Source organism: Balaenoptera ricei, chromosome 9 (genome assembly GCF_028023285.1).
Source record: "Balaenoptera ricei isolate mBalRic1 chromosome 9, mBalRic1.hap2, whole genome shotgun sequence".
Classification (NCBI taxonomy): domain Eukaryota; kingdom Metazoa; phylum Chordata; class Mammalia; order Artiodactyla; family Balaenopteridae; genus Balaenoptera; species Balaenoptera ricei.
This window is the reverse complement of record NC_082647.1, coordinates 27895080-27911498: the sequence shown is the minus strand read 5'-3', so window position 1 is coordinate 27911498 and position 16419 is coordinate 27895080. Positions and strand designations below refer to the sequence as shown.

Genomic DNA, 16419 nt, shown 5'->3' with positions numbered 1-16419 from the left:
GGACCACCCCCAAACTCATTCTACAAGGCAACCATCATCGATACCAAAACCAGACAAAGATGTCACAAAAAAATAAAACTACAAGCCAATATCACTGATGAACATAGATGCAAAATTCCTCAACAAAATACTAGCAAACAGAATCCAACAGGACATTAAAAGGATCATACTGCATGATCAAGTGGGGTTTATCCCAAGAATGCAAGGATTCTCCAATATATGCAAATCAATCAATGTGATACACCATATTAACAAACTGAAGGATAAAAACCATATGATCATCTCAATTGATGCAGAAAAAGCTTTCAACAAAATTCAATACTCATTTATGATAAACTCTCCAGAAAGTAGGCATAGAGGGAACTTACCTCAACATAATAAAGGACATATATGAGAAACCCATAGCCAACATCGTTCCCAATGGTGAAAAACTGAAGCCATTTCCTCTAAAATCAGGAACAAGACAAGGTTGCCCACTCTCACCACTATTATTCAACATAGTTTTGGAAGTCCTAGCCACAGCAATAAGAGAAGTAAAAGAAATAAAAGGAATCCAAATTGGAAAGGAAGAAGTAAAACTGTCACTGTTTGCAGATGACATGATACTATACACAGAGAATCCTAAAGATGCTACCAGAAAACTACTAGAGCTAATCAATGAATCTGGTAAAGTAGCAGAATACAAAATTAATGCACAGAAATCTCTTGCATTCCTATACACTAATGATGAAAAATCTGCAAGAGAAATTAAGGAAACACTCCCATTTAGCATTGCAACAAAAAGAATAAAATACCTAGGAATAAACCTACCTAAGGAGACAAAAGACCTGTATGCAGAAAACTATAAGATACTGATGAAAGAAATTAAAGATGATACAAACAGATGGAGACATATACCATGTTCTTGGATTGGAAGAATCGACACTGTGAAAATGACTATACTACCCAAAGAAATCTACAGATTCAGTGCAATCCCTATCAAATTACCAATGGCATTTTTCATAGAACTAGAACAAAAAATTTCACAATTTGTATGGAAACACAAAAGACCCCGAATAGCCAAAGCAATCTTGAGAAAGAAAAACGGAGCTGGAGGAATCAGACTCCCTGACTTCAGACGATACTACAAAGCTACAGTAATCAAGACAGTATGGTACTGGCACAAAAACAGAAATATAGATCAATGGAACAGGATAGAAAACCCAGAGATAAACCTATGCACATATGGTCAACTTATTTTTGATTAAGGAGGCAAGAATATACAATGGAGAAAAGACAGCCTCTTCAATAAGTGTTGCTGGGAAAATTGGACAGCTCCATGTAAGAGAATGAAATTAGAACACTCCCTAACACCAAACACAAAAATAAACTCAAAATGGATTAAAGACCTAAATATAAGGCCAGACACTATAAAACTCTTAGAGGAAAACATAGACAGAACACTCTATCACATAAATCACAGCAAGATTCTTTTTGACCCACCTCCTAGAGAAATGGAAATAAAAACAAAAATAAACAAGTGGGACCTAATGAAACTTAAAAGCTTTTGCACAGCAAAGGAAACCATTAACAAGATGAAAGAGACAACCCTCAGAGTGGGAGAAATTATTTGCAAACAAAGCAACGGACAAAGGATTAATCTCCAAAATATATAAGCAGCTCATGCAGCTCAATATCAAAAAAACAAACAACCCAATCCAAAAATGGGCAGAAGACCTAAATAGACATTTCTCCAAAGAAGATATACAGATTGACAACAAACACATGAAAGGATGCTCAACATCACTAATCATTAGAGAAATGCAAATCAAAACCACAATGAGGTCTCACCTCACACCGGTCAGAATGGCTATCATCAAAAAATCTACAACCAATAAATGCTGGAGAGGGTGTGGAGAAAAGGGAACCCTCTCGCACTGTTGGTGGGAATGTAAATTGATACAGCCACTATGGACAACAGTATGGAGTATAATAACAGAACTACCATATGACCCAGAAATCCCACTACTGGGCATATACCCTGAGAAAACCATAATTCAAAAAGAGTCATGTACCACAATGTTCATTGCAGCTCTATTTACAATAGCCAGGACATGGAAGCAACCTAAGTGTCCATCGACAGATAAATGGATAAAGAAGATGTGGCACATATATACAATAGAATATTACTCTGCCATAAAAAGAAACAAAATTGAGTTATTTGTAGTGAGGTGGATGGACCTAGAGTCTGTCATACAGAGTGAAGTAAATCAGAAAGAGAAAAACAAATACTGTATGCTAACACATATATATGGAATCTAAAGAAAAACAAAGAAGGTTCTGAAGAACCTAGGGGCAGGACAGGAATAAAGACACAGACGTAGAGAATGGACTTGAGGACACGGGGAGGGGGAAGGGTAAGCTGGGACAAAGTGAGAGAGTAGCATGTACATATATACACTACCAAACGTAAAATAGGTAGCTAGTGGGAAGCAGCCACATAGCACAGGGAGATCAGCTCGGTGCTTTGTGACCATCTAGAGGGGTGGGATAGGGAGGGTGGAAGGGAGATGCAAGAGGGAGGGGATATGGGGATATATGTATATATATAGCTGATGCACTTTGTTATACAGCAGAAACTAACACAACATTGTAAAGCAATTATACTCCAATAAAGATGTTAGAAAAAAAAACAAAACAACAAAATAAAATTAAAAAATAAAAAGAACAACAACAACAAAAGAACAATAAAGAGGAAAAAGCAAAGAAGTAAGCAAAAACTTCCAAAAAAGGTTTTAAGCTAAATATAACATATTTGAAAAAATTCATTTATATTATATTGATGTAAATATATAAAAACAATCTGAAGTTATAATTATATAGTAAATTATAATGATGTAATATACATACAGTTGTAATTCCAGATCAAGTCCTCACTGAACGGGAGGAGTGAGTGAGGAGGAGGAAGAAATGAAGAAAAGCCTGCTAGGGTCCTGACTTGTTCATGGAAAAGATATAGAGGCTGATTAAATATGCATTTGGTATTAAAAAATTAAGTCCATTAAAATTTTTTTATGAATAACCACTAGAAAAATAGAAACAAAGTACCTACTTCTGACCTATGAAAGAACAAAAAAATGGAAAAGTTTAGTCAAATCAAGAAAAAAAAAAAGGTTAGTAAAAAAAACCAAACAAGAATAAATAATAAATCAAAACCAAAATGAGATGGCAGGAATGAGTACAAAAATATCAGTAGTCACAGATAATATAATCTTGCTTACAACAAGAAAGATATAAATACTAAGCACTGACCTCAAGAAGTTCAAGAATAAAATAAACATGATACAAATAGATAGGTATCAATCAAGATAGAAGCATGTATTAAATTGAAATTTACTCCTTTTACTGGCTTTTAACCAATCTCTCTGCTTACAGCTCACATCTCACTTCCATCTTCCACAGAACCTCCAGTTCACTTTCCAAGATTCTGTGGGGCAAACTGATTTGGTTCTTGATGCCATCCCCCTTGGCAGGCATTTAGATTTTCACTTCCTCTGCTCAAGTAAGTCAAGTTAACACTTCCCCATCTGCTTTACAACTTTAAAAAATCGACTGACATTTACTCTCCTCTCTTCCCATATATTCTTTGTTGCAGTATGTTTATGCTTTTCTTATTCCCTTAATATCATTTTATCCGAGTTTGGAAAGTGTTGTAGTGTAGTGTAGTGTTGTCCATTTCCCCACCTAATAGTCTTTCTCTCCGACTTCCTTACTAACAAAATCTCAGTCTTAACTGAGGAGCAACAATATGAAACTTTAAAAATGTAATTATCACATAGTCCCAGCAGGGACAGTGAAGTCACATGACCCAGTTCAGGTCAATGAGATGCAAGTTGAATCACTGGCAGGGGCTTTCAGGGAAAATTCTTGAATTGCATCCATGGGACATGCTCCCTTGACTTCTCCCTTCTTGCAGAATGCAGACATTATGCTGAAGGTTGATTAACCATTTTATCATCATATAGTAACAAGCTCATGATAGTAAGATTAATTATTAGAGTGGAAGGGTAAAAGGAATTCAGGTTCCTGATGACATCACAGAGCCACCAGCCAGGCCCCGTACAGTAAGAAATTAAAAATTCGTTTGGACTGAGAAAATAAGAATCTATCAGGCTTGAATACCAGGCACGAATAAAGTCAGCTACAAAATTAATAGGAAACAATATTTTTCCCAAGGACACTCTGCAGCTATAAAATGTCATAACAACCCCTTCTTTGAGTGACTACTATTTTCTTTCTCTCTGAGAAACTCTGTTCTCTAAAATCATAATCTATCATAAACTTTGCTGTCTGAAATTAGATCACTAAGAATGAAACACCCCACTCTTGCCGGGAGGATCTGTGTTATTTTGACTGAGAGAAGCAGCCTTGATTTACAACCAACGTGCTGAACTTCAGAGAAGAAACACATCCACACCTCTTTCCTAACTTTGTTACCAAAGGAACAGGACTCTCTGGTCCATGTCTCAGTCCAGACTTGATGCTGACCCATCTACACGCAACCTTATTTTACAGAGACAATCAAAATACTGTAACACTTAAATTTCACCAAAACGTCACTCCTCCCCAAAAGTCTGTAATGATTCCACCTTTTCCTTTTGTTAAAATTAGTTTGGACTGAAAACGTAAACATTCTTCAGGCTGGAATAATTGCAGGCACTGATAAAGTCAACTACAAAGTTAGCCGCGTGGTCCCCCCGGTGAGCAGTCTCCTTCAGTGCAGCGAGTCAGCAGGCTGAGACTGCAGGCTCCTCTCTCGATGTCCTAAGCTCACTGGGCTAGAACAGCAGTCTAGCTCCAGGTTTCTTGTCGCGCAAAAAACAAAATCACTGCTTTCAATTTTTTTTATTCAAGCAAAATGATGCTAGGAAGTAGCAGAGATAAAATGCATATGCTTTGTATGTCATGTTTAGCTGATATCCCAAATGTTTAACAGGGTAAAGGTGTCCATTTTTCCCCAACTGATCAATGTACTTCTGAGCAAGATCTGCAATTTTTCATGAAAACTGCAAACTTACTCTAAAATTCATATGGAAGAAAAACTTGCATTAATAGTCAAGACAGTCTTGAAAAGGAAGAACAATGAGGTAGAACCTAATGGATCAGGCCTCAAAATATATTACAAATCAGTAGTAATTAAAGCAATACATTACTGACAGAGAAAAAAACATATACATTAATGAAAAAATGCAGAAATCAGAAACAGATGCATATATATATGAAAATTTAGTATACATTACTGTGGAGAGAATAAACTTGAATATTCATGGTACTCAGCAGTTGGCATTACATTTGGAAAAAATAATTTAACTCTTCTTCATATCATTTTTAAAAATCCAGAATAAGTTGTACACACACACCAACTATAAAAGAAAGTTATACTTATAACTGTGGGATGATACAGCCTTTTATAACAATACATAAAATGCAAAAACCATAAAAGGGAATATTAATAAGTTTGACTATAATGAAAGACATCATAAACTAAGTATGAGTGATAGGTTGAGAGAAAATATAAAAATATATTTAACATCTATAAGGAGACAACAATTTTTTAAAATAATATGTGCTACTGGTGAAGTCAGCATGGAATGGGCTCTTATAAGTGGTTTATGCGTACATCATTTGGTACAGTATTTCTGAAAAACACTTTGGTAATATCTAAAACTTTAAAAATCATCATTTTTTCCCCTAGTAATTCAACTTCTAACATCTTCTCTAAGTATTTTTTAAATGCACACTACAATTTATATAGCATTAAGATTTTGATGAAAACATGTCTATATGTCCTAAAAAAGAAAGTAATTAAATTATAGTGTTAACATTGTGGAATAATATAATGCCGTTAAATTGTTTATAATAAATACTAAAAGGTAGAGAAATGATTGTGATATAATGTTAGGTGTACAAGAAACTTCTTTAAAGTTCCATGTATAATTATCTCCCAATGGAAAGTAAGAAAAAGAAAAATCTGAGTGAGGAATTTTCTGCAAATTTTTTTCCATTTGGAAAAAAAGAAGGAAAATACCATATTGACTATGTTTAGGGTTAGATACTGAATAAATTTTTGTTTAAAATGTATGGTGACAGAATATCAACAAAGAGACAGAAATTTAAAAAAAAAGAACCAAGTGGAAATTTAGGAGTTTCACAGTAAAATAACTGAAATGAAAACACAAAAAGTAGGCTCAACAGCAGATCTTAACTGGCAAAAGAAAGAATAATGAATTTGATGATAGATCATTAGAAACTATCCACTCTGAAGAAGAGGGGGAAAAAAAGGTAAAGGAACAGGGACTCAGAGATATTTAGGACACCATCAAGTATACAAGCATACACAAATACTAAAGGGAATTCTCCAAACTGAAAGAAAATGATATTAGATGTTAATTTTAACTCAAATGAAGAAATAAATAGCACCAGAAAAAGTAATTATGTAGGTAAAATATAAAAGACTATATAAATATATTTTCCTCTTTTCTACTCTTATTTAAAAGTCAATTGCATAAAAACAATCATTATAAAAGGAATTACAGGGCTTAGAACATAAACAATGTACATGTTTGTATGATAATAGCACAAAGAAGAAGGGATAAACTTGGAGTTCTATTGGAGCAAGGTTTCAATACTTTATTAAATTTCAGTTAGTATTAATACGAAGTATGCTGCTATAAATTGAGATGTATATTCTAATCCCTAAATTACACTTGGAGCAACCACTTAGCAAATAACTAAAAAAACTTTTTTAAACAATAAAGCAATAATAAAAAAGACGACCTCATTAAAACTGGACAAAGTATCTGAATATACATTTCTCTTAAGAATATATATAAGTTGTTAATAAGCACATGAAAAATATTCAGTATCATTAGCCATCAGGGTATGCAAATCAAAACCACAATGAGATACCACTTCACACTCACTAGGATGGCAATAATCCAAAAGTGCTGATAAGGATATGGAGAAACTGGAATCCTCACACACTGCTGGTGGGACATAAAATGGTGCAGCTGCCTTAGAAAACAGTCTGACAGTTCTTCAAAAAGGTTAAACAGAATTACCATATGAGGGCTTCCCTGGTGGCACAGTGGTTAAGAATCCGCCTGCCAATGCAGGGGTCACAGGTTCAAGCCCTGGTCCGGGAAGATCCCACATGCCACAGAGCAACTGGGCCCGTGCACCACAAATGCTGAGCCTGCACTCTAGAGCCCGCGAGCCACAACCACTGAAGCCCGCACGCCTAGAGCCCGTGCTCCAAAACAAGAGAAGCCACCGCGATGAGAAGCCCATGCACTGCAACAAAGAGTAGTCCCTGCTCACCACAACTAGAGAAAGCCCACACGCAGCAACAAAGACCCAACTCAGCCAAAAATAAATAAATAAATAAATAAATAAATAAATTACCATATGATCTAGCAATTACATTCCTAGGCAGATACCAAGAGAAATGAAAATACATATCCACATAAAAACTTGTACGTGAATGTTTATAGCAGCCTTATTCCTAATAGCCAACAAGTAGAAACAAATCAAATGTCTATCAATTGATAAATGGGCAAACAAATTGTGGTATATATATTGACCTACCTACAGTAGGTATATACAATTGGGTACATACAATGGAATATTATTTTGCAATATAGATTGCAATATATTGATACATGTTGCAACATGGATGAGCCTTGAAAACATTATGCTAAGTAAAAGAAACCAGTCACAAAAGACTACACATTGTATGATTACATGTATATGAAATACCCAGAATAAGCAAATCAATAGAGGCAGAAAGTAGATTAGTGGTTGCCGAAAGCAGAAAGGATTGGAGGGAAATAGGGGCTGGCTGCTATTGGATGTGGGATTTCTTTCTGAGATAACGAGAATGTTCTAAAATTGACTGTGGTAATGGTTGCATAACTCCGTTTACATAGTAAAAAGTCATTTAGTATTCACCTATAATAAAAGTTATCTTACCGCCTTTAATCTTTTAGCATGGTATTCTGCTGCTGAAAAATATTTTCCTGGTGTTACCAGTTTATCAGTCATATTTGATACATACACACCAATTTTAGTCATCTGTGTGGATATTGTATTTGTAGTTTGCTGGAGCTTTCTTCTCTGAAAAACTGTCTAAAATAAAAACATTTTAAAAATTTAAATAAATATCTACTATATACACATAAAGTGAGTAAAGAGCATATTTTCCTACACATTTAAGTTAATATCTTTCATTATTTTAATTACCATATAATTCCTTAGAAGATTTTAATTTTAGAGAGCTACACAGTAAAACATTTGCTGATTCTGTAGCTTCAAAATCCTACATGGGGTTTCCCTGGTGGCGCAGTGGTTGAGAGTCTGCCTGCCAATGCAGGGGACACGGGTTCGAGCCCTGGTCTGGGAAGATCCCACATGCCGCGGAGCAACTGGGCCCGTGAGCCACAACTACTGAGCCTGAGCGTCTGGAGCCTCTGCTCCGCAACAAGAGAGGCCGCGATAGTGAGAGGCCCGCGCACCATGATGAAGAGTGGCCCTCACTCGCCGCAACTGGAGAAAGCCCTCACACAGAAACGAAGACCCAACACAGCCAAAAATAAAAATAATAAATAAATAATAAATAAATAATTTTAAAAAAAAATCCTACATGGAAAAATAAAAAAATTACCTGTGTATCCCTACAAAATGCATTCAGTTTTTCAGGAATCTTTTTAGGTACAGTTTGTGTTCCAGCATTGTGATATTCCATTCCTGTTACTTTATGTCTGAATCCACCAAGAAATGGTTTGTGAAAATCAGATTTTATAATCTCAACAGCTACTTCCTGGTACTGATCAATGCCTGAGGAGATAAAACCAAGATTAAATGAAAGTTCAACTACAAAGGGACTCTAAAAAAATACTTTATCTAAAAGATATCAAATAACTAACCAGTTTGTACTCTGACAGTTATGATTTGAGAGGCATCCCTTGATCTATCTATTCTTTTGATTGGATATAGATCTGGATGTAAAGAAAAGATTTCCACTTGGACAATATCCTGGGGCTTAACTCCATGTTGTAGTAGCGTCTCATGATTTTTAATAATCATTCCTAAAAATGAGATAAAATTATAAGAAGTGTTATGGCAAAGAAATGATTATATGTACTCATTTTAAGGGATGGAAAACATCAGTGGTGCTTATATGAACACATATTGTTTAATTACCAAATAGCGTATTGATGATGTCCACCTCTTGCTGTATTATTAGTATCAAAAACTCCACAATGGAAAAAATTAAGGTGGTACTCCTGAGCAAGAATTCAGCATTATAAGTAAAGTAAAAATACAACTCTCAACTCATCAGAAATACAAATATACAATAACCATGCAACTATAAACATTTAAAAATAAAAAACACATTCTATAATATTAGTAAAATCATATTCTAAACATCGATTCTCTAAAAAATCACAATGTTTTATACATAAGCATAGGACATATCCATATCAGGGAAAGCCTGATTATTTTAATACACACTCCTAATGTATACACTCAGAGTTGTAAAGAATCCCTTCCTTTCTGTTTCTATAATCAGAAATTCATATAAATTAATTCATGCCAAGGTAGAGCTAAGACTCAGTTTTTTGCTGAAAAAAGTGTACATCATCACCGTATTTTTATGTTTTATTGCTTCAACTTATACCCCCATCCCCACTGGTTTATTTCATAAACTGACTATAAATTTTTTTCTATATTTTAAGGCATACATAAATACATACAATGTTACTGGCTGCTGCTTTGTATAATGATAGAAACTATATCAGTTTTCCAATGTATGTTCTTCCTAAATTACAATTAGGAATTTAACATAGCAAAGGTTTGTTTTACTCATTCTTAGAAATATGTCAGATACCACTAGTCTATTTTAGCTATGTTCAAGAAAGCACATTCAAAAATCTTTGAGTTTCAATTTCACCTTAAATTCTTAATTTAAAAAAATTAACGTTATATGGATTTTGCAATAGGTTGAATAATGGCCCTAAAATATATCCATGTACATTCCTAGAGTCCATGAATGCTACCTTATATGGAAAAAGTGACTGCAGATTTTATCAAGTTAAGGATTTGAGATGGGTAGATTATCCTGGATTATTCACATGAGCCTTACATGTAATCAGAAGTGCCCTTTAAGACGAAGGAGGAGGGAGATTTGACTACAGAGAAGATGATATGACAGAAGCAGAGAGAGATTTAAAGATGCTATGCTGCTGACTTTGAAGATGAGGAAGCCCAAGAATGCAAGAAATGCAACTCTAGAAGCTGGAAAAGGCAAGGAAGCAGACTCTCCCCAGAACCTCCAGAGGGAGAACAGCCCTGCTGACACCTTGACGTTATCCAAGTGAAATTGATTTAGGATGTTTGGCCTCCAGAACCATAAGCAAAATAAGCCACTAAATTTGTTAATTGTTACAACAGTCATAGGAAACTAATAGAGATTCCTCTTCCAACTAACACAGAGCCCTCTTCAGCCCTCTAATTGTTTCTAGTGTAGGCTTAGTCCCACCAAACTTGAACTCCAGTTCTAGTACAAGAAGAAAGCACCTGTCTTAGAGAGTGGTTGGCACAGAATCAAGCTCTTTTTTTATTGCTGCTGACATAAGCCAGTGGCGATGCACGGTATTTACACATAAAGAAGAAAAGTCATGAAGTGCAAAGAAATAGATTCTTAGGTACCACTGGCCAGGTGCTCAGTCTCAAAGTGTTCTCTCTTCTCCAGTTTTGAATTTCACCTTATAGTTAATGCCAAGCAGTTCCAAATTCCCTTTTTGGAGTCATACCTATATTTAAGTTCAGACTCTGCCACTCATAAGCTTTGGGAATTTGCAGAAGTTCCTCAAGCTTTAGCTTCCATCTCTCAAAAAAAATTAATAGTAATACCTACCTCAAAGGATTGTTGTGTAGATTGAGTGATAATGTGATAATGTAGGCAGAATATTCTGTAGAAGGACTAGCACATAATAAGTGCTCATTAAATTAGCCATCATCATCAACATGATCATTATCATCATCAGTATCATTATTGTTACAATAACTATTTAAATTTTAGCTTTGGTTCCTCAATCAAGCTTTAGTAACCTGTTGTTTGAATACATGAACATCTTACTATTGGAGCACATTCATTACAATAGTTTTCTAAAAATAATTTTGAAATTGAACTGATTGTTTTTCTCTGATTTGGCAAGGAGGAAGAACTTCATAGGTATGGCTTACTCCTTTTTAGCACTTCGTTTTTTCCCACAAAAAAAATGTTCTTATTGCCCTAGAAACTTGTGGCATCTTTATAAGTTAATATCAAACTTTTTTAAATAAAATATTATGATCTGTGTAGGCATATTCTACAGAAACATTTCCTGAGCTATTCTAGTCTGCTTAATTCTATCACAGTTACTAAGACCTCAGCCTCTCATGACACAGGCTAATATAAGGTGGGCTACTCAATATTGCCCACAAAATACAAATAAAGTTGAACATCATCAGAATGTGAACTGACCTTAATGTACAGAAGACTGATAGATAAACCATTTTCAGTCCTCTTCTTTTTCTATACATGCTCATTCATCATCTATTTTTTTAACCTCATTTCCTCCTACTTCCCATATATAATTTACTTCTACTCCCTCTAAACTCCTTACAACTTCCCAAGAGTCCCAGGTTTTCTCACCTCTTTGGGACTTAGCACAAGTATTATCACTTTTATCAGATGAAGCTTTCTAGAATCTCCCCAGTTTCCTTCCTCGCTGTTCTCACAGTTTTTTGAACATATCTCCATCAAAACATTTACACACAGTGTGGTAACCATTGCATACATCTTCTTCCTTCCTAGTCTGTAAACAACTTGAAAACAGGGATTTTGTTTCATGTTTCTTTATATATTTGGCTCTTAGCAAAGTATTTGGAACAAAGTATGTCCTCAATAATAATGTGTTGAATGAACGAATATATAACCACAATATAATGTTCAAACAGTAAACATGAAGATATTTAGTTTAACAAAGCAAAGAGAAGTCTCGATAAGTTTTATTAGCCTCCAAGCTTACCTGCACATCTTATCTGCAGGACATAAGGTGGGATACCTAATAGAGATGAAAAATGATCCTTGAGGCATTTTAGAACAGTGTCAACTTTAAAGGGCATTATAATTTCTTGGCCCACAGGAAGAAGTACAACTTTTACTATAGAAAAAATAAGAGAAAAAAAAGAGTCATAGTTAAAAGCAAGGGTCAGCATCATAGAATCCACAGGCAGACAGAGAAATATGGGACAATTTGTAATCACGTAGAATGTAGGTTGTCTCTGCCATGTTCTCCCACCACACCTCCGTAATAAGAGCTAGTGTTCATTTTCTAAGAGGAGAAGTGACAAACATTCAGTTGCAGCGTTTTGCTTTGAAAATCAATGCATAACCTCAAGAACTGGCATCAATGGTCAATGCCTGCTCCCCCAACTCCAGCTCAAAGTTCAGATCTCTCTTGCATTGCCTTCTATGAGGATCAGTGCACGTTTGAGATTACCTCCTTGCCCAGAATACCATGAGAAAGAGGAAATGAAACTAAAGTGATTTTAAAGATTCTTTTAAAATCATTTAAAATTTTTAAAGATTCCCAATATCTGGTATATATAATTCAGATATAAACATAGGAAACATCTCAGAACATCAAGTGTTTCTGTGTAGTATTACAAAGGGAGACCCTGAGACCTGAACTGAGAAACATACATGCTTTGATTATATATTTATACATGTATCAGGAAGTCAGTGTGTATTCATGAAGTTAAGAAAAACCAACAGGGAAATTTTCAAAGAAAATTTTCCTTGACCTTGCGATGACAAAAGATTATCTAAGTCCATTCTTCTTCCCATAATTGATTTATGACTATAGCTGGCAAAATGCAAAACAGAAAATCATTGTTGTTTTACAAATATCTGGAATAACTATGCACAAATCTACTTTTCACAAAAATGGACATTATGTAGCTCACTCCCAACTCTATAAAATAAAAATCAAGACACATGTTAAAAATAGAGAAAAACTGTTATTATAAAATGATTATCTGTTTACAAATTATAGGGAGGGTATATAGTACTTAAAAACTAATTATGATGGGGTAAACTTTTTACTTTTATATCTAAGACTTTAAATTTTAATGGAGAAGATGTAATATAAGTAAGATGGAGTGGAGAATACACATGTAGACCAAAAAAGTTTCATATATTTCTAGATGCCTGACATGACAGCTTTCATAAAGCTCTATGAGACATTCATCACTAATCCCAGCATGAAATGTATCAAGGCATTATTGATGCTAAGGTTCTTTAAGCTTGTTAAATATTATTTTCACAGTTCTCTCTTAATAAGAGAACACTCTCACAGATGTTACATTATCAGAAGGCTATTTTAATTGTTTCCTGGATTCAAAATTCTATGATTAATGTATTTTAAATTTTTCATAGCCGTGACTTCCTAAGGTTTGGGAAGGGAAAGTTTGTTCAGGAATCTGTGAGCCTCAGGAACTACAGGACCAAGACCATTTTTTTTTAATAATAATATATTTGGTAAAAGCTATAATCACAGGGAATCACAGAATTATCAAAAACTGGAGCCCAAATTCACAATGAATAATGTAATTGAGGGATAACAACTTCAATTAGGCATAAATGGGCTTGATTACTTCTCCTCCTCCTTTTTATTCTTACTTGTGTGGACACACCACACAAGAGCTAACTACTCCACTAGATTCAAAAGCTACATTTTACCAGCCAGACTAAGCTGCTGTTATTGTTAAATGATGACCCATGTTCTCCACTCTATGGATGGAAACTCTCTCAAAACTTATGGACAAGGGGGAGAAGGAGCGGTCAGTTAACCACCCAAGTACAATTCTCCATGTAACCACCTTGTTCCTGCTCCCCTTCTGCTTTGTTACCAACAATGTAGTAATAACTTCCACATGCCATGTGGTCAACATTATGTCTTTAAAATTAACCCATACTGAAAGACAACAATGATTTTTCTGAAGCTTAATATAAAGTTAACACTAAGCAGAAATATGGAAATATGTAAAAGCAACGAGATATGTGGAATGAGTACTGTATATGAAACTAGAAAAATATGGTGTCAAGTTCCCATCCCACCTCTTGCTAGCTATGTACAATTAATTCCAAAATGGCATGCAAAAGAATTACAATTATACTCAAAAATTTCTCCCTAAACATTTTAAGAACCTATTTTATTTGGGAATAACAGATAAACAGCACTTTAAAATTTACTGATGCTCCTTTATTTAGGGAAGTAGATGCTGCAGAATAGAGGAGAGGCTTCACACGTAATTAAGAGATTCAAGGGGCATAGCCACAGAGGTTTGGTGGATAAGGGAGTGGGAAGGTAATATCAAATGTAAAATAAATCTTCAAGCAAAAGCAAACAAGAAAAAACAACCATTCTTCAAAATGAGGCGGAAAAAATACCCTATCTTCCCTAGGTAATACCTGTTGCTGACGAATCTTTCATTGATGTTTTCAGAGATTCCTTTACAGCCTTTATTTTTTCCAGAAATGCCAGAGAATCTTTTGAATATTGTTCGGCTGACTGCACTGCATTATCAGATTTAGCTAGAGACTCTCCACCGTCTCCTGGAGAATGTGAAACTTGTTCATCTGCCGTAACGTCTTCCATAAGTTGCTCGACATCATTTAGCTCCAGGCTTGAAACGCTCTGGTCACTCGTCTCCTCAACACGTTTTTCACGGCCCCCACTAGATGGCTCTAGTTCAGATTCACAGTCTTCAGTTTGATCTGACTCTGGAACCTCTTCTGCGGGAACTGGAATATTGATAGTCCCGAAAGCATCCTCTATTTCTTTTGGTGAATCAACATTCTGAGCATCGGATCCTTCCTCCTGGTCCGACATTGTCCTGAATTAAAAAAAAAAAAAAATATATATATATATATATACACACACACTACACTTAAAACTTCTACACCAAATATCAAATTCATTGCTGGCATACAGCAATGTTCATAGTATACTACAATGTGGCTCATTATTTTTTTAATATTATCTTAGTAATGGCATTAGGTAAAAAACATTGGTGAATTTTTAATAAAAACACCACAGAAAGTAAAAATGTGTACCAAAAAGAGAACCTCAAAACACAATAAATCTGAGAGAAATATTCTATGAAGAATATATTTAAAAAATTCTAAAATATGTTGTCATCTCTTACTCAATGAACAATGCCTTGTGAAAGAAGAATTTTTTTCAATAGCCTTTTTTCTAAAAAAGGCTATTTATGCTTCTGACATTGCAATTGAATAGAAGCTCCAAGGAACCTGACATCTCCACAGCAACTATATGCTGGGAAGTACACACTGTAGTAGCTTTGCTCTCGCAAATTGTAGCAGAGGTGTCCAATGACCTCTGTCCCCCAAAACAAACATATCAACAAACAAATGTGGGTTGATCTTGGAGCTAACTAGGGCCTAAGCTACAGAAACCAAGAGTTTGGGCTTGGGAAACAGTACGACAGCATACAGGAGCTTGGGCCAGGGTGGGCCAGAGCAGCCCAGAGCCAGGCATCAGAGGCAGGAGCTGGATCAGAGCAGTGAGAAGCCAGTATAGCCAGGAGCCTACCTATAGAGGTTGGCAGCCAGGAAAAGGGGACAGGGGAAGTGGCCCTGAGGCTGATTTCTCAGGCAAAAGCACAGGGAAGATTAAAACTTGAAATAGTAGTGAGATGGAAAAGCTGTGTTTGGAACTTTCACTTAAGCGTAGATCCTTACGGAGAAAAAAACTAACCTTAGTGAAGTTCTCTGGCTACCAGATGACAAATTAAAAATAATTAATAATAATAATATCCTAAATAAAAATGTATACTTGTTAAATTCAATGAATACAGTATTAGAGCTGAAGAGAGAATTAGTAAACTGGAAGATAAATCAAAAGATTTTATATAGACTGTTGCAAAGAGATAAGGATATGAAAAATATGAGCGATTAAGAGCCATGGAGAAAAGAAAAAGAAAGTCTAGCATATTTTTCTGCTAAGCATGTCTCTTGCTGTGAGCTAAGAATGGCTTTGTATTGCCAAAATAAAAAACAAAGAGGGACTTCCATGGTGGTGCAGTTGTTAAGAATCTCCCTGCCAACTCAGGGGACACAGGTTTGAGCCCTGGTCTGGGAAGATCCCACATGTGCGCAGCAACAAAGACCCAACGCAGCCATAAATAAATAGAAGAAAATTGTTAAAAAATACATTAAAAAAAAACAAAGAGTGTGCAACAGAGACTGCATGTAGCCTGTGAAGCCCTTTTCAGAAAAAGTCTGCCAGCCCCTGATTTGGCATGTGT

The 16419-nt window shown here is 35.2% G+C and overlaps 1 protein-coding gene across 4 annotated transcripts in view; it reads right to left on the bottom strand.

Annotated features, from left to right (window-relative positions):
• Positions 1-16419, bottom strand: part of IQUB (IQ motif and ubiquitin domain containing) — a 73339-nt gene that overhangs the window by 46616 nt on the left and 10304 nt on the right. For all 4 annotated transcript variants that reach the window (XM_059933488.1, XM_059933491.1, XM_059933490.1 and 1 more), the window contains 5 exons: positions 14561-14985; positions 12114-12248; positions 8964-9125; positions 8702-8874; positions 8011-8166 (listed from right to left, as the gene is read on the bottom strand). In XM_059933488.1, the coding sequence (XP_059789471.1) occupies positions 8011-8166; positions 8702-8874; positions 8964-9125; positions 12114-12248; positions 14561-14981 (1047 nt within the window). In that variant the 5' untranslated portion in view covers positions 14982-14985. The remainder of the gene's footprint in view (positions 1-8010; positions 8167-8701; positions 8875-8963; positions 9126-12113; positions 12249-14560; positions 14986-16419) is intronic.